We start from the raw sequence: 23999 nt of genomic DNA, 5'->3' as shown, positions 1-23999 counted from the left end.
AGTGAAGTTCCGAGATCTGGCTCAATTTTAATAAAATGGAGGGCTTTCCAGAAAAAAAAATCAATTATCATGAGACTTGTGATCATATGAGAGGAGTTGGCATCACTGATATCTAATCAGTTTCACAAAATGAGTTGTTAGCTTCACAACTTCACACGTATGGATGGAACGTGTCTGCATACACCTTCCCCGGGCCACAGGGATGGAATGGCTCTGCATACACCTTTTCCGGGCCACAGGAATGTGCTGGCAGCGACATGGAGCTAGCAGTAGGAAGCCCTTCTAGCCCTGCTGCATTGCTGATGGTGGTAGCGGGAGGCTCCCGATGGGTTGTAAGTCAACCAGGTCTGGGGGATAAAGAAGAGGGGGGTGGACCAGCAGGAGAACCTGGAAGATGCATGGAGGGAAGAATATGTGGAGACCTGCACCACTCTGGAGACTTGCCAGAGGGGGATGCCTGATCGCCCGTTAGGAGAATTTGAGGACTGGCACTAGCCCTAAGATAAATTTGAGTTTGAGACTCCTGCTGTAAGTGGCCTTACAAAGCTAAGTTGCTTAGGCTTTAGTCCTCCGTAGCAGGGCTTGGGCTTTGGCTTTCTACCCTGGGCCCCAGTGAGTCTAACATCAGCCCTGGCAACCCCATTATAATGAACTCTCGACACAGTTCATGATTGCGACCATAGTCATCAATACAGTAGGCCAGATTAATATATAAATAGCATAGTCTGCAGTCAATCCAACAGCATTCTGAACTATCCCATAATCGTTTTTGGTTACATTTTGAAAGTAATGTGTGTTTTGTTTTGTTAAATTATTGTGAAGGTGGTGTTGAATCCCCTAATAGCCATCTGAATTCAAACAAGCAACTCCCTTTAACTCCCAAATTCTTGGTGTTCTTTTATGAAAAAAAATTAAAATGAAATGAAATATAAGTGTTAAGTACTATTTCACAGACCGCTTCAATCTTGACATACGACTGCGTCCTTGCTTATTTCAGTGTTCTGTTGTCATTAGATAAGCTGACACTATTCAAACCATATATAAGAAAATAATGAACATCAGCATTATAAGCAGCGATACAGTTAAAATTATTTATAAAATGGAATAGCAACCTATGACATAAATCATTATCAAGCTCATCTCAGCCAGACTTTAAAGAATCATTTTAGTATATATTTGAGCTTGGATTTAGACTGTTTGTTATTATTGCTCCATTACATTTGAAACATCTATGATATTTAAAAGCTTAATTACAGCATATCAAAAGTGTAAAAAAATTAAATAATTTTAGAAGATATAAAATTTCCCTTCTAAGTGTTTTATTGCTAAATTAAATTTAAACTGTTTTAAATACAGCAGTTGTATTTAAATTTAAAGTAACTGGCAGATAAGTATTTTTCTCATTTCAGTTAGTTTCTTATAATTTTTTAAATCTGAGGATAAGTCTGATTTCTATATTAATCATCCAGCCCTGTTTCCTACATTGGTCAATCTAATTTCTGACATCTAAGGTGAGAAAGTTATAAAAAAATCAATAACAAATGTTTGAGATTAATTTAAATACCATGGATATTAATCAATTGATTTGGTTTTTTTTACTACTAATGATTGTACCAATATGTTTAAGTAGGATAACTTACCTATACCATCAATCAAAACTTGCTGATTATTTGACACACCAAAAGAAAATATTTTTTTTCTTTCCAAATTTTCACTTGCTCTATGGCTAGAACAAAGATTTTAACTGTAAATGAAGACCATAAATTCTTGTCTGGATATCACATATTATAGTCAACCAACCAAACATGGCAATGTGAACATATTTTGAATTTCTGTAAAATTAGTTTGTTACAAATAATCTGACCCTTGTGGGGAATGAGATGAACAGTGTTTGTCTTTTTGTGGAGAGAAGAGGGGATTAAGAAGGATTCTGTAACATGTTTTTTAATAGCAGAATATTGTTGATATGCTGTTTGGGTGGGGGAGGGAAATGGGGGTTAAACTAGTCTCAGATTTGAGTTTACACCAAGGCTTCTGATCAGTTGTTAGCCTACTTTTTGCTATCTCGAAAATAAAAAGTTCTTAAAATTGAACTGATGGAGTATTTTTCTTGTTTTTCAAATTTAGTTTTTTACTCTGTTTCTTGGCCAGTCTTCTTTGCCCTTTCAAATGATGTCCTTATGTTTAGAAGTGACTGTATTATAATAGGTCCTTGTTTTGTTTATAAAAATGTTTCATGCTCAATAGAAAGATTGTAATATTCAGGAACAAATATATTAACAATTTGCAAAAGACTGTTCCTTGAATTTACTGGTGGTGTTAAAACAAGAAAAGTAGAATCTGGCTAATTTATGCTAAGTGCAGTATGTTGCTGATTATTGAACTTTGCAAATTAACAAATGAACAAACAGGTTTTTAAAAATCATATAACATTAATTTTTAGCTAATGTGATTTAATTTTAGTTTTCTGATGCTTTATAGTTTTAGAAGAATGTGCATAGCAGTAATGTTATTAGAAATAAAAGAATTCACTTCAGCATCTTTCCATGCTGGGAAGTAGGATAAGGCTGCCAATTTTTTTGTGAGAATTATCAATGCTTTCTATCAGCAAAATGAGAATCAAAAAGAAAAGTATTACAGTATCTATTGATAACATATTTGCGCCAATTTAATTTTGTTCACTTCTATGTAATTTCTCTTTTCTCAGTACGAAGGAAGATCACTTCAATGTTAATATTCAGCCCTCTGTTGGAGAACTACTTTTACCTGTTACTATGTCAGAGAAGGACTTTATGACAGAGCAAGGTGAGAAATATTATTTCAGTAACTCTGATCAATGCATTTTTTATTTCAATGTGTGCACACAGCAGTGGTTTTCACTGGCACATTTATGCAGGTGCCTAGAAATCACTTCCATATATGTAGCCTTTGATGATATTCTATGCATTCTCTTTCAATCCCATAATAATGGCTTGGTTTAGAAAACACCTTCAAAAGTGCACAAAATGTGCATTCCACTGGTACTTGATAACTGATTAATTTATCTTTTTAAAAAAAATAAACCGTCCCTTCTCATACATAGTCCATAATCAACCTTTCGGCCCTGAGAGTTATGGTTTCCTAACCTTGCTCACTAATGCATTTTATATTAGTACTAATGGCAGGAATTTTGGTCCCACCATCTCAGAGAAATAATCCAAATGTGTTTTAATACAGTGATGCCTGCTTTTATTAATTTTTAGTCCAAGGCTATTGCTAGTGTAGTTAATGTACTTTTTCTCCCAACTACTTTGAAGTTTGTTACAAACGTACCCCTTTAAAACAACGCTTTCCATTATTAAAAGCAAACTCTTTGGCTTCCTTTTGGTGTAACCTTTTAAAAAGGAACCAGGCTGTCTACTACATTTGGCTGTCTACACCTTGGTTGACAATTTTCTTAAAGTAATGCTTTTAAAGAAAATAGGCATCTCTGTAAAATGCAATATTGTGGCTGCACCTCAACTCAAAAACATTTTATAATTTGAATGGTTTTTACATTAATCAGAAATTATTGTAGATGTTTTACTACATATTAAATTGAACAATCCACACAGCTAAGAATTTTGTTCAAATTTACTACATTACTTTTAAGTCCAAAAGCTTGAGCTTTAGATGAATTTTCAAATTTATAATGGTATATTCTCATCCATCTCAATGAATGGGGATTTACATGCGTAAATCCTTTCCCAGTGAGATGAGAATGTACCCACGGGACTCCATCTCATTGCTGTGTAAAGCTCAGAAACCCGGTATAGCTATCAAGCAGTCAAGAACACCGAGTAATCCTATGCAATGCTATATATTATTAATAATCACTTTTGTATCATTTCTTAGTTACTTTTATATTTTACATTATTAAGAATGCAATTTGAGTGCTACTTGTATTATTTTCTGTGAAGTTGATCCCTGCAGTGAAAAGTTAAGATTGTGATTTTTTTCCCCCCCTTAACCAATTGATACTTATTTGCTGTTCTTACCCTTTGCTGGCAAAAGCCTGCCTCACCGCTTTACACCTGCTCAGCAAACGGAGGTGAGTGATTGAATGAGGCTTTGGCACATTTGTTTTAAACCATTCCCATCTTAAATTGTAGCTGTAGGGTATACTGTAAGTAAAGAAATTAAAGAAGATTATTGTACTGCCCCCCCCCCCCCTTTTTTTTTCCTTACTTGCTTGGTATTTGATAGCTTTCTATGCTTTGCTCTGAGGGATTTTTTTTTCCCCTAACTGGCCATATAGAACCATGAGAACATAGAAGAAGTGCACGTTGAGAATAGCTGTTGTCCTCTATGGAGTTGTTGCCAAAATTCCTTTTTCTTCTGCCATTTTACTTCTATGGTTGTTGATTATTTGTCTGAATAAATCTGGCAGCTGTTTGCTATGTTTAATAGAGCAGAAAGGCTACTCTGAATAAAGCTATTTGAAATTTTGTTTATATGAAGTATTTGTAAATCCATGAAGGTCTCTTGGCATTTCTGTATGGTTCTTTCTGTCTTCCTGAATTCATTCTTTGATGCAGGACTTGATGCTGGCAAATCTACTATGTTGAAAAGCCCCCTCTACAGCATCTTTTTAGTTACAGATTTCAGCTGTTTTAGAAAACTCTTGGTAATAGAGGTCTCAATTCTAAACTTTCCATGTGTATTTATTTCTTACACATTAAGGAACAACATGTAATATTTTAAGAAAATTGCTATATGGGCTTACTAAATGAAAATCCCAAATCAAAATAAGAAATTAATTTCCTCAAATTATAGCAAATTACAATTGAGAGTGCAGTGTAGGTCAGCTTAGAAGTTAACAAACATTTCCATTCCATGTTAGCTTGTATTTTACTTCATTCTCCAAATAATTCTGATCTATACACCTTTTTTCATTCCTTATTTTGGACATAAGAGATAATATTTGAAATATCTTAAGATACTTAGTTTTATGTTCACATTCAAAGTCAATAATAGGAAATGATAGAGAGGTGGTGGCAAACTTGTGTGAGGGAAAAACGAGAAGATACACATGGCTTTTTTAGGTCTAAAATTGTATGTGCAATTTAATAAGAATATTACAAACATTATATCAATATGCAACAAAATTCACTGTTTGCCATCTTTACTCCGTTGCACTATGCTACTTTTCATTGTCACCTTTTTTTGTATTTCCTTTTCTCCCATAGCATAAGAAGGAGGGGGACAGACAAGGTATTGAATATTCATGCTTGTGAAGGTTTCCTAGTGGCAGCACTAAATGGAAAGCTGTATTTATCTACATACTATGCATGATGTGCTGAACTGTGCCACACTATCTAACTTTGCCCTCGGTTCTGAACTGGGGAAACCTCTTTCAGGATGCTTCATTCCCTATCTATACAATCTTGAGCAGCAGCTGAATTAATGTTGTGATTTTTGTCATTTGACCATTAGGGAGCAATGGACTAATTAATGTTTTTTAAATATATGTTTCAGTCTTAGGCTTCAGCATTCCTTGCCATATTTACAGCATCTGACTTTGGTGGGAATTTTAAGTAAGAACAGTTAGACAGGAGTCTCTATCCTCATGTTAACTTGCCTGATTCTCTTCCTTTTGGAATCAGTCGCAAAGGTGCAGTTGATTAGAATGGGAATAGGATTGAGCTCAATCATATCTGATAAATGAAAATATATCCAATCTATTTTATATTAATATTTTTTCCAATTCCATTTATTGTTGTTATTCAACCCATGTATTTTTGATTCATTGTAACACTTAATTAACCCAGATTAATTGCCTTTCTGTGTGTTGACCAGAGTTTTCTTAGATTTTGATAAGTAATGCAACATTAAAGGTGGCACATGGTTTTTTATAACTGGATATTAATTAGTATTTCTTCCATTTAATATTTTTATTTTTAAAGTATATTCACACAGTTGTTGTAATTAGTTTCCTTTTACAATATTTTTTCATAGATATAAATGTTATTTTGCAAAAATTTTAAGTCAACTATATCTGGCACACTTTAATTTAGAAATGCCATGGATTTTTTAAAAACACAATATTTACTTACGTTATTAAGATTTATGCATCCAAGTTTTGTTCCTAATGAGCAAGATGCTAATTCTTTAAATGGTCAGACATTTACTATTTTCTGTCCCTTAACTACCACAAGCAATCATATTTGATGCCCCTTAATTAGAGCACCTTTTTTTCTTTCCAGGTTCTTTTCCACCTCAGCAATCGAGACAATACATTTGCTTACCATGCTGCTCTCCTAAGTGTTCTTTTGCATGTAAATTAATCTTGATTCAGTTTACACTGTCATGCTGAGTGGTACAAATTGCCTATAACAATAAAACAGCATGAGTTAAAAATAAAGGGGGGTGGAGAGGCAGATTGAATGTGTGCCTTACTTGATAGGATGTTACTTTGCTTTATGCCAATACATTAGTCAACGATAATGAATCTTCTGTTCTGAAAAGCATGGTTTAGTTGATTTTTTTAATTTTACTTCAATGGAGCAGTACCTTGTCTTTTATAGAACAAGTTAGACAAACCATTAATGACAAGAGTGTTAAGGTTAAATATGAAGCAATGCATTCACTTCTCTGAGTGCTATCCATCTTTCCATTTACAGGAGCTTGACAAAAGTACTGGCTTTGTACAACATTTCCTTTAATTACATGCTGTGGGAAACAGGCTTTTAACATAAACATAGTTGCATTCATTTATTCAGCATTTGCTCTTCAATAGAGCTTAATGGAGAAGGTTTAAATCCTAAATGAGTACACACATCTCTCAGCAGTGTTATGTCAGTCCCTGTGCTCTGCTTAAAAGCAGTTTTAGATTGCTTATGTAGTTTTTAAAGCTTTTGCCTAATTTTGAAGTTAAACAATCTGAAACAGAATGTACTGTTTCAAAGGCTAGGTAATGCTAATGGTGATTTTTTTTTTTATAGACGGTAGATACTTCTTTTTGCTTTTTTCATAAGTAAATCATGTTCTAAAATACCTTGTATTACTTGCTTTATTTTTTTACTCAGAATTTCAAATTGTGATATTATTTACATTATAATTTATGCCTATGTTGACTTTTTAAACTCAAATTTATTAAATATATTGTGTACAAATGTCTAAAAGGATAGGATTTTTGAAAATTTTAAATAGTTTTGATTACTTAATTTTATTGTGCATATAAATATCTGGCACTTGTTTAATTCTTCACAACTGCTACTTGAGATATTACATGTGATAGTTTTTACAGTTTTTAGCATCTGGATATAGAATAGAATCCTGCAGGATTTTCATATAAAGACATGTGCTGTGTAAAGCTCTCCAGAGGCTTTTTATTATTACTATTTTAGTTAACATAAATGTCTTGCTAAATGCTGTTCTAAGAACTGGGTGTTGGTGTACATTTTTTTTCTTTGAATTACATTTCTCCTTTACTCAATTTTTTTTCAGATTGTAGCATGGAGAGTTAACATAGCTGTATTTCATAGTTGCATATTTTAATCAAATATAGTTTATTATTACATTTTTAAGAATCCGTGTTAGCTGAGTGAACAGTGTTTCTCAGTTTCTAATCTGATCATTTTAACTTTATCTTCATGAATCTAAACTGATCTGATTGACTCACTGCAAAAAGATAAGTGAAATTCAGAGAATAATCTGCAATGAAATTACAACTGTGTGTAGTGGCTTTATTCTCATATGATTGAAAAGTTCTTTAGCTATGGCTATTTTAAATGTGTCTTACTCCAAAACTACTTTGTTTAATATTTCATATCTGTGTTCTATATATTATGTATAGAAATTTGGCTGCATACCCTTATTAATATCACATCATTGTTCAGTTATTACTATTTTCTTGTCAGTAGTGTTAAGTTATTTTAAAATCACAAGTTAGTTAATTGGGTCTTTTTATATAAATACAATACTTGAATTTTTTTTATAGTCCGTTTCTTGTTCAAGAAAAATAAGGTTTACAAGTGTTTTTGCTCTTAGTCAGTAACAAACTAGATATCCGTTTCTGTAGCTTTTCTGAAGTATTATAAACAAGTACTTCTCTTAATGTTGCAGGAAAGCTAACTGGAATGAATGAGACATCTGCAACAATCACTGTTGCTCCAAAGAATTCCACTCGTCTTATGATTCTTGAGAAGGTGATAAAAGCAGCAAACCTGGGTGTTGTTCCATCTGGTCAAGATAACATGCACAGGTAAGTTAAGATTGATATATGCAGTGGAACAAAGTGATTCAGTGTATGTAATCTTACTTTTATAGATGTAGATATGTGGTGTTTCACTTGAGAATTGTGAGGAAAAACAGGCATTCAAATTCAGAGTTCCAAAGGGCATTTTTAAAAATATTTTCTTACAGGCAAATATAATTGATTTGATTGTTAGGCTTTTCCTTCATTTTATGTATCTAAATTTGGTAACCATGGAAGAAGACTATCAAGCTATTTTTTTCCTTTCAGTACCAATCTGCCTACATCCTGATTTACAACAGTCCTTACTAATCCACTTCTGGGCCTCCTTTAAAACGATCTCCATTTGATTCAAAATGCAGCAGCCCGGTTGCAAGATTAATGGTCAGGAATATTTTATCACATGTGACCTCATCCAAAGAGACTCCTAACACAACCCTGACTGGGTTTTAATTCAGGTCTAGATGCTAGCTCTTCTCATCCTTCCTCTCTATTTAGGCACCAAAGAACTAGACTCACTAAAGACCACTCAGAGTAGCCATCCTATTATACTCCAACCTAAAATACAGAAGGGGCCACCTAGAGAAAAAGAATTACGTTTATTTTCCAAATGCCTAAATGATTTTGGAGTCTTGCTCTTAAATGTGATTTAGGCTTTTATGAGCTTAAATCTCGTTGACTTTCACTAAAATTTAGTTTACTTTTAAAAATATTACTTAAAATTTTCATGTCATACAATTCTGTGGCAAATGCAGAAACAAGTCTATCATGTAGATGTGCTTAATTTCTAGACCTTTAAAACACCAAATGTTTTCTAGAGACCTCCCTGAGATGCTGTTTGACATGGTTCTGACATTCCCGAGATTTAATATCTGGAAGGTTTCCTTATCCACATTGGCAAATATTTCTTACTATGGCCCCAAACCACCTATTCATACTTGACTTTTCACAAGTAATCTCTGTCCCTACCCTCACAGCTAGTCAATCCCTGGAACTGATTTCTGAACTAGATGAGGATTTAGGCAATAAAAGATTATACCTGCCAGATCTGAAGTGAACACCCTCCATCAGACCCCTTTCTCTTTACATGCAAGAAAAGCATTTCTGTGTATGTCTAAAAACAAAAAAACAAAAAAAACCCCATCCCATTCAGAGACAGCCTTTCAGACTACTAAGAAGCACTCATTGCACAGAAGACTGATAATCTGATATATTCCTTCATTTGAATTCAGCCCCATTTATATACCAGGATGTCTTGGAAGCAGTGCAGGAACACTGTGTCTTCTCCACTTCTCTGTGACATTTTTTATGGTCAGCAATGGAATGCTGCTTCATTTCAGACATGATGGGATTAATGGGATAACATTGCATATGTCTGTACTGAAGCTGGGAGCGAGCCTCATAGCCCGGGTACACAAAGTCATGTTACTTTGCTAAAAAATAACAGTATGAATTTAGGGATGTAATGGAGTAGTCAACTCGACTACTCACTTCCCCTACTTGCCCCCTCTCTGTAGGGGGGCAGAGCTACAGGATCCCTGAGCCGACACAAACCAGGACTGTTTAGTCTCGGCTCACGCCTCCCCCTGGAGCAAACCCCGCTGCAGCTCTGCATTTTAAATGCAGTAAGAGCCCGCAGGGGCTTATGACTAGTCAAAATTGAAATTCCATTGATTACGCAATTAGCTGATTAACCACAATTTAACATCCCTTGTGTGGATACTGCAACTTGGGATACAGCTTAGACTTTCAAACCCACCTGATCCTCTGGTCTGAGCTCAAAGCCACAGCATCCACTCACACCACACTGAGGTGATTTCCATCATGCCATACTCAGTCTGCTTCAGCATCTTTGCTTTCCTCATCCTCTTCAGCATTATTTTAAGACTAGTGGATGCTGTGAAGGAGGACAGATTAGTGTCTGCTATATACAGATTTTTGTCCAGTTTTAACCATAACCTTTATATCTGATCTAAACAACTCTGAGGATGAGGAGAATCTCATTGTTAAGGCATGGACTGGGACTCAGCAGTGACCTGGACAAGCTGTACGGCTAGTCTCACTTTTCCCTAATTCTATATCCATACCCCAGTGGTGTTTTTCAGTCTATAAGAGGAGCCATACAATGAGGAGAGTTTTTATTTCAGGAAAATGTGCAAGAATGTCACTAACCATCATACATCAGTCAGGCAAATTTATAAATTCATCTCTTTTCCTTAATATCGTCTTTATGGAAGGCACAGCCTTTCCAAAACTGCCTACATGACTGACTGACTAAAGCTGCGGCTGCCACCAGGGATGGTGGGAACCACAGCAGAGAAGCCCAGCTTCCTCCGGCCCCCAGAGAAGGCTGGAACTGCGGTGCAGTAGCCCAGCTCTCCTAGGTCTTTGCGGAAGGTGTTGGAACCATGGCGCATCAGTCCAGCTCCCCCTGTCCCCTGGGGAAAGCAACCCAGATCAGCAGCCTGGCCAGTGGGGTGGGGCTATGGTGGAGCAGCATGGCTTTCCCTGGCTTCTGGGGAGGGTCAGGCCAGGGGCATCACGATAGCTCTGGCTCGCCACGTGTCCAGGCAGGATTTGGCTGAGGGTGGGCAGGGCTTGGCTTCAGGGGTGGGGCCCCAGGAGGAAGGGGCAGGGTTGGATCTTGCCTTCCCCAGTTGGGCTTTCACCCAACGCCCATGGTGGTCTTGCTGCTACTTAATTCTGTATTCTTTAATAGTCTTACATTGAAACGGAAAGCTTCGCAGTCTGTGAACAAATTTCAGTTGTATAGAAATGCCTGGAAATTGCTTGTGTGTAGGATGAGCCTGTTCTTCTTCTCCAGGTAGGTGCACTATCAGACCCTAATTGGCCTATTATAATACATTTTACACCAGCAACCAAAACTAGTGAGTGAGATGCATAAGTGGCCCTCTTTCATCTTAGTGGGCTGCAAGATTGAAATCCAGTGGTAAGCAACCTGTGGCCTGCGGGCTGCATGTGAAACATTGGGGTTCCCACCTGTGGGTTCCCAGCTTACCCTTTCTTAGCTCCTTTCCCTTGCACCTCTGGCGCACTGGGGCACCAGAGCACCTCACTTACCTGCTCTTTCCCTTCCCTCCCAGCACTTCAATAGCACTATGAATCAGGACTCAATGTTAAAGATACCATAATACCACCATTCATGAAAGACATCAGTGCTGACTTTGCAACAATGATTGCACTCACTGGTGCCTCGTAAGTGCCAGAAGCACCCAGAAAGACGCAAGTTGCCCACTCCCAAGGTGGCAAAATTTAAGGGGGTGCATCCCACATCAAGACCTCCTTTGGAGTGGAGGGATCAGCTGGGACCATTGACTCTGGTGCTACAACCAGCCCCATCGAATCTAGTTCCGGTGGACTCCCCTTCCAGGGAGAGCCAGATGGGGCATGTGAACATGCCATCCATCCCCAGGACAGGGACTTGATCAAGTTAATGTCTGGCCAATTAGCTTCCTCAAAGGGTCTCCAAGGTAGTCGTTGACACAGTCTCCAGTGCCAGGCCCAACACTGTCACAGGGGAAACTACATATGAGATGGTGGTCATCATGCCTCGTCACTGAATGTCCCAGGACCAGTCACCCCTGCACCATTTATGAGAGAGCTCGCTTCGATGCTGCCAGCTCAGCACTCATCCGCGCCATCAGGCACAGCGCTACCTTGGTATTTTTGGTCCGGCTTGACTTCTGAATTGGAACCAGAATCCGATAAGCCCTGCAGAAGCTGGTACCATTCCTCTCTCTGTTGGGGCGATAGACAACAGTGGACTGGCCTCTGCAGTGGCAAGGCCCACTACAGTGGCCCTTTTGGACTCCCTGGGATACCACCAACCCAAGGCTGGGGAATCCAGATAGATCAGTGTCCATTGTCTCTGACAAAAGGGGACACTCCATGGTCATTCCTTGCAAGGGACCCAACTAGAAGTGCAAAACAATCTGCTCTGACTCTCACAGACTTGGCTACTCCACAGATGGCACCCACTCAGCCATATGGGGCTCCATGCAGGACTGTTGCAGCTCCTGAGGCCAGATTACTGCTGACAGATGGGTGCTAGATATGGTGCAACTGGGGTATTGGCTCCAATTTTCCTCTATTTCCTCCTTGCCACCACTTTCCCTATCCCTGTTTAGGGACACCTCTCACAAGCAACTCCTTTATCAGGAGGTGCAATCACTTCTCCAATTGGAAGCAGTGAAAGAGGTTCCACAAGATGCCTTTCTTATTCCTGGGAATTGCGGTCTCTTATACACTTTCCTTCTGTTCCCCCTGATACACAAGGTTCTGCTCAAGATATGGCAGGGCACGGCATTAGTTATTCTGGTAGCGGCAGTATGGCCCAGGCACCACTGGTACACAATGCTACTGGACATTTCAGTGGACACGCCTCTCCCTATACCAGTAGTCCTAGATTTGCTTAACTGAGACCACGGCAGACCTCCAGCATCCCAATCTCCAGGCTCTCCATCTCACACCCTGCATACTCTGTGGCTAAACCCAGCAGAGCTGCATGCTCGGAGGAAATGAGGAATGTTCTTGTAGGCAGTAGGAAGCCTTCCATGGGAACGACTACCTTGCAAAGTGGAAGAGATTTTCCATCTGGTCCGTTCAAAAGAATGTTCACCTCCTCTACCTGAAGCAGCAGGGATGAGCAATAGCATCCATATGGGTACATTTGGGGGCAATCTCCATGTTCCACCTGAGGTTGGGAGACCGATCAGTGTTTGTAAATTGGCTGGTAAGTCGCTTCCTTGTAGGACTGGACATATTATTCCTACATGTGAAGGACCAACTGCTTCAATGGGACCTTAATCTAGTTCTAACAAGATTGATGTCCCCACCCTTTGAACTGCTTGTGATGTGATGTGTTCACTATTGTATGTGTCTTTGAAGGTAGCCTTCCTAGTGGCTATTACCTTGGCTAGAGGGGTCTTGGAGCGCAAGTCCCTACATCCAAGCCACCATATTTGGTATTCTTTAAGAACAAAGTTCATCTGAGACCGCACCCAGTGTTCCTACTAAAGGTTGTTCCTCAATTCTATATCACCCAGGGCATCTTTTTATCTATCTTTCACCCAAAGCCTCACCACAACTGGCTGATCAAAGGTCCTTTGAGAGGCCACATGGCAACATGTGAACCTCATGTGGCAAACATATGTCCGGGTCTGGTACTCAGTGTAGGGAAGCCCGTCCTGTCTCTGTCTCAGAAGATAGAGTTTATTGGGGCCCACATATACTCAATCTCTGCCATGGCATCATTGCCTCATGCCCAATTACTGAACATGAGCAAATTAATTCAGAGCCTGTTAGTGTTCCCAACCACCATGTCCAGAACCTGTCTTGGATTCCTGGGGCACCCATCAGCTTGTAATTATGTAATACAGTTTGCCAGCTGCACCTGAGGCCTCTTCAGATGTGGTTAGCCCATGGATTGCGTCATGTATCCGCACCTGCTATCACCTGGCAAAGGTTCCAGCTCCTTTGCTATGTGCTCATTCTACTCAGGTTCAGGCCTCCTCAACTGTGTTCCTTGCTCATGCCCCTGTCCAGGACATTTGTAGAGCAGCTACCTGGTCTCCTGTGCATATTATATGTCTCATTACACAATTCAGCAACAAGAAAGAGATGCTGCTGCTTTTGGAAGAATAGTATTGCAGTCAGCAGATCAGTGAACCCCAACTTCTACACCATAGAGTGGTTTGGGAGTCACCTAGCTTGGAATGCACATCAGCAATCATTCAGAGAAAAAATAGTCACCTACCTTTTTGTAACTGTTCTTCAAAATGTGTTGCTCCTGTCCATTCCAAGACCCATCCACCTCCTCTCTGTCAGAGTAATTCTGGGAAGAAGGAACTGAAGGAGGGTCAAGTTAGCAGTGGACTATATATTCCACCATAAAAGTGCCACTCTAGACATCTCCACAGCTGACCTATGGGCACTTCTAGGGGAAAAACCTTCTGACAATTATGCACACAGTACACACATGCCTAACTTATAATGGACATGAGCAACACATCTCAAAGAACAATAGTTATGAAAGGTACATAACAGTTTTTTCAAGAGGTTAAGAACCTCCTACACCTGGAGGCAGTGGAAGAGGCTCCTCAGGACATGACAGGAAAGGGGTTCTATTCCCATTATTTCCTGATCCCAAAAGCAAAAGGGAGCCTCAGACCCATTTTGGGCCTGCAACGTCGCACAAGTCTTTCAGGAAATTGAAGTTTCATATGTCTTCTGGCCACTTCCATCCTCTCGCTGGATCTGGGAGACTGACATGCTACCCTGGACTTGAAGGATAGTTATTTCCATATTTCCATATTTGAAGATCCCAGGCATTTCTTCTGCTTTATAGTGTATGGATGCATTTTCCAGCTCATGGTACTCCCCTTTGGCCTCTCATTGGCCCTCAAGGTCTTCATAAAATATGTGGCACCAGTGGCCACTTACCTGAGAGGTCAAGGGGTCCAGTTCTTCCCTTATCGTGACAATCGACTAATCAAGGGCAGGTCTTGGGAACAGTTGCAGAAAAGCATTGATCTGGTGCATTCTACCTGCCATGACCTGCACCTATGGGTAAACAAGAAAAAAATCACCTTATGGCCAGTCCAACAGATAGAGTTCATTGGGATAGCTCTGGACTGTGCATGCATTTTTAGGCCATAGCAGACCTGATTTTTCATGTGAAGAACCACCGTTCACCACAGCTCACATCTGTCTGCAGTTGTTGGACCACATGGCTGCTTGAACATAATGTGGTCAGTCATTTCCAGCTCCAAGCTCTTGAAGTGTGGCTGGTATTGGGATTGACCATGTAGTCAAGGTGCCACATCATGTACTTTAGTCTCTGGAATGGTGAACCTAGACCAGTGTTGTAAATTCCCTTTGTAGCACCTGTCTCTGATGCTTCAGAGCTGGGCTGGTGAGCCTACCTGGGCAAACTCAGCATGCACAGACACTGGCTGAGAGGCTATCTGGTCCTCTATTTTAATATCAGGGAGCTCAAAGCAGTTCACCTGGTCTGCCAAGCTTTGTAGCTCACTTGAAGGGCAAAGTGCTGCAGGTCCTCACAGGGAATATTGCCCTGATATATTACATCAACAGACAGAATGGAACCAGGTCCTCAGCCCTTTGCCAAGAAGCTCTCTGTCTTTCAGACTTTTGTGTGCAGCATACCATTCATCTGGTAGCTGCGCACCTCTTCAGGACTGGAAGCAAGATTGCAGATTGCCTAAACAGAATCTTGTTGTCTTGCCACAAGTGGTCGCTCCATCCAGAGATGGTTAGTATGATCTTGAAGTGGGGGACTCCCCAAGTAGACCTGTTTGCATCCCTTCAGAACAGGAAATACTACATGTTCTGTTCACTTGGGGGATAGAATGAGGTTCCCTGTTAGATGCTCACCTGCTGTTCCCATGGTTGGAGACCCTGATGTATGCCTTCCTGCAAGTGTCACTGATTCACAGGGTTCTCATGATCGAACAGGACAGGGTGAAAGATATTCTGGTTTGGCATGCTGCTGGTCCTTTTGGTAGCTGCCTCACTGCAGTTATCTCTTTGGCCAAACCTGCAGACCCAGGACCACAACTGTCTGTAGCCAAACCTGGCAGCGTTGCACTTGACAGCATGGATACTGCATGGCTGAATGTAGAAGATTAGGAATGCTCAACAGATCTTGTTGGGTAGCAGAAAGCAATTTACCTGGCCAAGTGGAAAAGGTTCAAGTGCTGGGCTTCAGAACCATATAATCAGGCCTTGCTGCTGGTAATCCTGGATTATTTTCTGGACCTCAAACTCCAGGGCATTTTCCTGCCCTCAATTAGGGTCTCTCTGGCCGCCGTTTGAGCCTTCTCTCTGTTGCAAGGCAGGTCAATCTTTCCTTATGACATTATAGGCTAGTTTCTGAAAGGCCTGAAGCATCTCTACCCTCGCGTCCAGGTCTCTGTCTCTCCCTGGGATTTGAATATCTTGATGCGAAGGTTCATAGCCCCTCCTGCCTTTTGAGCATCTGGCTTCCTGCTCTCTTCTTCTCATTTAGAAGGTTGTCTGTCTGATTGAGGTAACATTGGTCCACAAGGTATCTGAGATCAGAGTGCTTACTTCAGAACCACCCTATATGTTTTTCAACAAGGATATGGTCCAGCTGCAGCCACACCCAGCATTCCTTTTGAAGGTAGTTTCCCAGTTTCATACCTGCCAAGACATTTGCTTACCTGTCTTTTCCCCAAAGCCGCGTAAATCGGAACAGAAGTGCAGGGGTGTCAGGAGGGCTCTCGCCTTCTACATGAACAGGACAAAGCCATTTCATAAGTCAATGCCACTGTTTGTTGTGGGGGCAGACAGGTTTAAAGGCTGTCCAGTGTCTGCTCAAAGTTACTTCTATGCACTGGCCAACGTGCCTCATTCAGCAATAGATCAGGTATTCTCAACTAGAATGCAAGCAGCAGCAGCAGCCTTTCTGGCTCTGGTGCCAATCCTAGAGCTGTAATCTAGTTGTCTCTCCACATGTTTGTCTCGTTACGAACTTTCCCAGCAAGTTACCCAGGATGATGCTGGTTTCAGCAGAGCATTTCTTCACACTGTAAGATCATGAACTCTGAGCCTACCTCCTTCGACATTGCTTATGATTCATCTACAATGGAATCAACATGCAGTGGCTGATATACTGATGCATACATAGGTGGGGCACCACTGCCTAACCCCAGGGGTGGGCAATAATTTTCGCTGGAGGAGGCACTTAATGAATTTTGATACGTAGTCACAGGATGGCTCCATCCTGCCCCCACCCCTGAAAGGGACAGCACCTGGGGCAGAAGGGGCAGGGCTGGGGACTAGCCTTCCCCCAGAGTTGTCTGGGACCAGAGGCTTTGAATTGAAAACACAGCAAAGGGCTCGCTGCTCCTACCCCTGCCTCCACCACCACGTTGCCTAGAAGCCACTCGGAGGCTCATGACTCCAGCTCCTACCAGGATAGCACCATGACTAGGAACCACAAGCCATTTAAATAGGATTCTGTTGCTTGAGTCACCTCCTGGAAATTCGGTGGCTCAGACAGCAGGATATGAATAGAAAGCAGCCAGATGCAGTCCATAGGCTGGATCAAAGTGTTAGGTGGCCATATCCGACCCGCGGGCTGCATCTTGCCCAGCCTTGGCCTAACCTAAACTATGGATACAGCAAAGGCAAAAATCTCTAGCAACCATGCATGGGCACTCACCCACCCAGAAGTGGACATGAGCAATACATCTCAAGGAACACCAGTTATGAAAAGGTAAGCAACATTTTTTTTTCTATTAGCTTTCTTCTGTGCAGCCTAGAGAAAACACTTTTCTTATACCTTTGAAAGAATTAATCTGCATTTAGTTCTGTCACAACATTTATCATCAGTTTACCTGTGTGAGATCTCATCTCTTACAAAGTGTTTTCCTAAAAACATTTGCGTAACTGAAGCCTGTCTTATCTGATATTTTGTTTAAGTACAGTAAAAATTTAAAATTTAGTATGTATATTTAAAGTAAACAGTCCAATATGGTATCAGTTTCCCCAGTCTCATGGCCATCTGAAGTCACACTGCAAATTATGGCCAGAAATACAGTTGTTTTAGAACTTCCATCTTTAGATGATTTAATCACATATAGGGGCTGATCAATGAGTGAAATCTGAACTTGGCAGAGTGGATGCTGAACAGAGTTAACTGAGCTAACTATTCAGATGACTATTTAGACAGCCATCACATGCTGCTCTCCTAGCATCTAGCAAAGAATTCATATTCAGCGACATCAAATGATATGAGATAGCTCAGAAAGGAACAAGGACTACAGTGTCATCTACATGTTTTCTGTTGTAAATTCCTTCAGCCTACTCATGGGCCAACACTTTGAAAGAACACATGTCAGCAATAAGGTCAGCCCTCTTGTTTGAGATGAGAGAGGTCATTATCTGCTCATCCCAGTGTTGCTGGATTGAGTTTGAGTGTTGGAGAAAATCAAATGTCAGATTTTTTTTATTGTCCTTAATCTGTTGTTTCATGGTCTGTTACAGCTTTTGAAACAATGAACTAAATGTCATCTCATTCCTAACCATTAAAGCTTCCCAGGCAACATCAGAATTTAGAAGTCTTGTTAGTAGAAATTTCTTATCTGTTTTCCATTACAACACAGTGCGATCCTGAGGATATTAGACATATCTGCAGCCAAACAAGCCTTCACGATGAGTCACAATGTCCTCCTCCCAACATTGTGCCCAAATCCAAGACACATAAATGTAATTATTGAATACCTACCTTTCTTAGAACTTTAATGTTTGTAGAGCTAGCTGAGAGTCCTGAAGCTTAATCTTTAAAAGAAAAAAACAATATAGGAACTCAAAATCTGTTCCTGAGTTTTCCCTCAAAACAAAGATAAAAAAGGCCCAGATCAAAAATACACTGGGGACACATGTAATTACAAGGATTATGAACACATTGCAGTAGATGAGTACTGAAATCCTGTGTATTGACTAAAGAAGAAAGAGGAGGAACAGCAGCCTGGTCCAGTATACATATTTTCATAAAATACTAAAAAATGGAACTGTATAGTATCCACACTGATTGTTCAGAAGCCTTCCTCTATCCTTCCTGTATTTGTCTGATATGCTGATTGTGCTCATCTCTCACTATCATTTCACTACATATCCTGTGTCAGATGTGGTGGATTAGAATATCTATGCAGTTTCTCTTTTCAGAGAAGGTTATGTCTGCTGATCAGTTTTCTTCCCACATCTTTCATATGGGGGAAGCTGAATTGAGGTGTATTTTTTGTATATTTTTATTTGTGAATCTATTCAGGGTCAATCTCAAAAATCCAACTGGAAAGTTGCTTCTGTGTTTATATAGCACTTTCTAGTTTTTAGTAACTTAGGGGAAACTTTCTGGCCTAAAATTGGCATGAAAGTCCCATCAGCTCAGGACTTACTGTATAAACAGCTCCAGATTCTTCCAACCAATCAGTAAGAGAGGACCTGACTCACATACTGACACTGATGATAAGCAGAGAAAGGGTATGTCTACACTACAAAGTTAATTCGAACTAGCAGAGCGCTTAGTTCAAACTAGGTAAACCTCATTCTACGAGGACTAAGCCTAGTTCGAATTTACTAGTTCGAATTAAGGGGTGTGTAGCCTCTTAATTCGAACTAGTGGGAGGCTAGCCCTCCCCAGCTTTCCCTGGTGGCCACTCTGGCCAACACCAGGGAAACTCGTATGCCCCCCTCCCGGCCCCGGACCCCTTAAAGGGGCACGGGCTGGCTACGGTGCCCGTGCCAGGTGCAAGCCTGCCAGCACCCAGCTAGCAGACCCTGCACCTGGCACGACTCCAGCCAGCCACCCGATGCCCCCCAGCCCTCCCCCTCTTCCCGGGACCAGGCTGGCGGCTCCCGGGAGCTTGCCCGGGACCGCAAGAGGTGGGCACCCGCCTGGTCTAGTGCGGACATCGTGGACCTTGTCCACGACCTCCGCACTAGGCACAGGAAAGTGACCGTCTAGGGCAGGAGAGCTGCCAGCCTGGCCACAAAGGAACAGGTGTGCATGAAAATCAAGGTGGTCCACTGAGACCCCTGACCCTGAGCCCTGAGCTTACAATGGCCGTACTGGGTCAGACCAAAGGTCCATCTAGCCCAGTAGCCTGTCTGCCGACAGCAGCCAACCCTAGGGACCCTGGAGGGGATGGACCAAAGACAGTGACCAAGCCATTTGTCTCGTGCCATCCCTCTCCAGCCTTCCACAAACTTTGGGCAGGGACACCACTCCTACCCCCTGGCTAATACCACTCCATGGACCCAACCTCCATCACTTTATCTCACTTCTCTTTAAACTCTGCTCTAGTTCTAGCCTTCACAGCCTCCTGCAGCAAGGAGTTCCACAGGTTGACTCTTTGCTTTGTGAAGAACAACTTTGTTACTAGTTTGAAGCCTGCTACCCATTCCTTTCCTTTGGTGTCCTCTAGTCCTGCTATTATGGGAACTAATGAAGAACTTTTCTTGATGCACCCTCTCCACCCCACTCATGCTTTTAGAGACCTCTATCCTATCCCCCCTCAGTCTCCTCTTTTCTAAACTGAAAAGTCCCAGTCTCTTTTGCCTCTCTTCATATGGGACCTGTTCCAAACCTCTGATCATTTTAGTCACCCTCCCCTCTCCCACTCTCTCTCTTCCCCTCTCCCACCTCCTTTTCCCAGTCTCCCCGAGTTTTGTTCAATAAAGAGAGATTCTATTTTTGAACACAATTGTCCTTTATTTTGTACATCAGGAAGGGGGGCTGGGGGGGTAAGGGGAAGGAGGTGAGGGAGGAATGGGGTACGAGCCCCCGATGGGGAGGACTGGGCTGGCTCTGCGGGCTTCTGGGGGTAGGACCTCTTCTGCAGTCCCCCAATTGCCCCCTCTCCCCAGATGGCAGCCTGCGGCAAGTGCAGCCGGTCTGATGGCCGAGTGGTGTGATGTGCCCAGTGTGGGTACTCCGGGCAATCCAAGCCAGGGCTGCTTTGCAAGCGGGGCACCCCTGAGAACTGTCTGTCCGGGGTGGGGGTCGGGTCCCTTTAAGCACAGCCCTCGGCTAGCCTGAGGCAGCAGCTCCATGCTCTAAGTCCTCATCTGATGCCCTGCTGGCACTGCTTCCGGCCATCCTTAACCCCGGTTCAGGGTCCACTTAATGTGGACATGCTAGTTCGAATTAGCAAAAAGCTAATTCGAACTAGTTTTTTAGTCTGGATCTGTTAGTTCGAATTAGCTTAGTTCGAATTAACTAATTCGAACTAAGGGTATGTCTACACTACGCACTAGCGGGGTAATGTATGCATACCGAACGTGCAAATGAAGCCCGGGATTTGAATTTCTCGGGCTTTATTTGCATAAGCTGGCCGGCGCCATTTTTAAATGCCGGCTTGTTCGAACCCCGTGCCGAACCACGAGGCGTACAGATAGTTCAGAATAGCTTGCTAGTCCGAACTATCTAGCCCGTGCCGCGTGTAGCCGCACGGCACGGGGTTCGAACAAGCCGGCATTTAAAAATGGCGCCGGCTGGCTTATGCAAATAAAGCCCGGGAAATTCAAATCCCGGGCTTCATTTGCACGTTCGGTATGCATACATTACCCCGCTAGTTCGCACTAGCGGGGTAGTGTAGACATACCCTAAGTTAGTTCGAATTAGCGCTGTAGTGTAGACATACCCAACTGGATGGGCTTATTTGTGACTATTCCATGTTAATTCATTGGAACCCATATCTCTGTTCCCAGTGAGTAACTAATGAGTGTTCTTTATAAATCCAAGAATACTAAGGCAGGACAGTAGAAGACTTTCTGAAGACCCACTCTTTCCTTCTTCAGTCCTGCAGCCTCCTCTTAATCTTTGGCCTTCACATGGGTCTGGGAGCTCAGGGGAAGTGAAATCTTTCTCTGGCAGTGGTTCTGTGAAGCAGTTGCTGGAATTGTTTTGCTTCCATGGCTTATAAATTATGGGTTACACACCCCTTTTACTTTTCTCAGAAGTTTCATTGAGTAATCAGATAAGTATATTTATAATAGGCATAGGATGTCCATTTTGCTTCCTAATTTCCCTAGTAAAGTCCGTCACGCTGGCAGTGTTCTCTCTAATTTTTTCCATCCATATACAGAATAAATTTTGTAATGTTCACTGTGGCATGTTTGGATATGCACCACCAGTAGAAACACGTGCTGCTGACTGTGGGCACCCTGCTAATCACCTGGGTAGTACTTAAATCTCTCCTGGGTGACCACCCAAGCACTCAGTTTACAGGGAACACTGCACACTTGTGCTTCCTGCTGAGCATTTTGGAAATTAGCTCTGTCCCAGCAGGTGTGCCCTCAGGTGGTGGTGTCTCTCCCATCATCACCTCCCCTTGCAGACCCATTGGGACTCCTTTCTCTTAGCACAGGGCTATTCAACATTTGGCCCACGGGCTGCATGCGGCCTGTGGCCTGCTTGTTTGTAGCCCGCTGTGCAGTTTGGACTTTACGTGGGATTCAATATGTGGCCCGGGGCTGGGATCCTTTGAACATGGCCTCCACTGGCAATATGCTCCACAATGGCGAGGCATCTCCCGGGAGGGGATGAGCATTTAAAGATGAAAGTGGACAGGCTGCCTGGAACAGACAGGTACAAGGTGTTGGTGTTTCTAGCCCCCAAGGAGGAGGTGCTGGGAGTGCCAGGGTATCATGGGAAGTGCTTTGTATTCATGCCCGTCAGTGTGAAAGAAGCTATTTGCATATATATTTGCATGTATATGCAACCACATTTAAATTGTGGCTCTCGGCACGTGCTGTGATTATCATCGGGGTTTCCAAAGTTGAGTAGCCCTGTCTTAGCATCTGCTTTGTGGCACTGTCCTCCAGCCATGTCACCATCTGGCTTCCCCCACTTTCCAGGTGACTCCTTCAACAAAAGTGCAGCCAGTTCTTGCAGCAGCTCAGCAGTCCATAGCCAGGGCACTCCTTCAGCAACTAGTCAAGGGGGAGAGTCAACCCACCCACTAATCTGGGCTTTGACCCAGGGACTTTCCTTTATAGTTCCTTTCCTGTGCCAGGGTCTCAAGCCTGTAATTTCTGGCAGCCTGTCTGGCTCCTCCAGACTCTGTTAGCACTTGCCTTTCCCCAGGGGCTGGTCTCTCAATAGCTATCTAGGAAGCCAAGTCTTCTCCTGAGGACTCCCTGCAGCTGACCCCTTCCCCTGCCGCTCTGGTCTGCAGCTTCCTTTTATATGGGCCGGCTGGTCCCTAGTTGGCTGGTCTAGCTATTGCCCTAATTGATGTCAGCTACTGTCCTAATTGGCTGTTTCCCCTGCTTTGACTGCTGCTGCTCAACCTCTCTAGGCTGGTTTGAACCCTCTCCCAGCCAGTGCATGGCAGGCATGCTGTCACAGTGCATCTAAACACTTAACTATTCCGATTAGTTCTTACTAGATTGATAAAAGATTGATACATCAGACCTCATTCTTCAGTTATATACCTAATGGAACATTGAAAATGAAGGCCTACTTTTCGCTATACATTTCTGCTTTGGTCTTTAATGGTTGCAGACCAGAGTTGTAAATAGATCATTACAGCCATGACAACATGCATTTCAGCTTTAAAATTTCTGAAAGAGTAGGGTTTATTTTGTTTGGCTGTTTTACTCTTTTTAATACTTATGATAGTAATGAGTTTCAGGAAAAAGATTTTTCCAGGTTAATGACTAACTAGATTAAACCTCAGGCCCTCTACACCTCCAGCTAGAGATACAATTCCAGAAAATTCCCTCCCTAATGGTCAGTATTTCTTTTCCTAACTCAAGAGAAGGTGAATATGTTAGTAGAAATGCATCCTGTATAGAAGTATTCAGACTCTAACTGGAAGGTGTTCCCAAGTTTCCTGCATAAGAGTATCATTCTAGTAAATGAAACTTTCTCAGTGGTAATAAAAGGTCTATATATTGAAAGATGCCAAATGCTGATACAGTTTTCAAGTATCATCAGCATTCAGAAGTTTTGGTTAATAGGCATGAAATACTACATCTTCGTATAACATGAATCCTTGAGAATCTTTTCATTCCTTAAATACGTTATTGAATACAAGGCGCCTGAATGTTTATTATAGGGTTGGGTTTTTTTAGTTACATTTAAGAAAATGAGGATTCTGCAGTCTTAAAAGTGTATGTAGATGCTATATGTGAAAGCTATTTAGAACTTAATCAAAATAGATTGTTCTATCCTAATTTGTTTGCTGACCACTAGAGGACAGCACTGCTT

The 23999-nt window shown here is 41.8% G+C and overlaps 1 protein-coding gene and 1 long non-coding RNA gene across 4 annotated transcripts in view; one reads left to right on the top strand and one right to left on the bottom strand.

Annotated features, from left to right (window-relative positions):
- The window catches only part of LOC112545126 (uncharacterized), a 108974-nt gene that overhangs the window by 12155 nt on the left and 72820 nt on the right, over positions 1-23999 (bottom strand). Inside the window, exons 1-3 of one of the 3 annotated variants that reach the window (XR_012904865.1) lie at positions 13992-19421; positions 12804-12929; positions 9975-10112 (exon numbers count right to left, since the gene is read on the bottom strand). The exons of 1 other annotated variant lie outside the window; for it this stretch is intronic. This is a non-coding gene — a long non-coding RNA (uncharacterized LOC112545126). Of the gene's footprint in view, positions 1-9974; positions 10113-12803; positions 19422-23999 lie in introns of those variants that run through there. One more of the 3 variants, XR_012904863.1, reaches the window with a different exon arrangement.
- Positions 1-23999, top strand: part of AP3B1 (adaptor related protein complex 3 subunit beta 1) — a 309804-nt gene that overhangs the window by 279655 nt on the left and 6150 nt on the right. The window contains exons 25-26 of the mRNA XM_006119130.4: positions 2708-2805; positions 8086-8224. Of these exons, the coding sequence (XP_006119192.1) occupies positions 2708-2805; positions 8086-8224 (237 nt within the window). The remainder of the gene's footprint in view (positions 1-2707; positions 2806-8085; positions 8225-23999) is intronic.

Source organism: Pelodiscus sinensis, chromosome 6, assembly GCF_049634645.1.
Source record: "Pelodiscus sinensis isolate JC-2024 chromosome 6, ASM4963464v1, whole genome shotgun sequence".
Lineage (NCBI taxonomy): Eukaryota > Metazoa > Chordata > Testudines > Trionychidae > Pelodiscus > Pelodiscus sinensis.
This window is presented reverse-complemented; position numbering and strand designations above follow the sequence as displayed.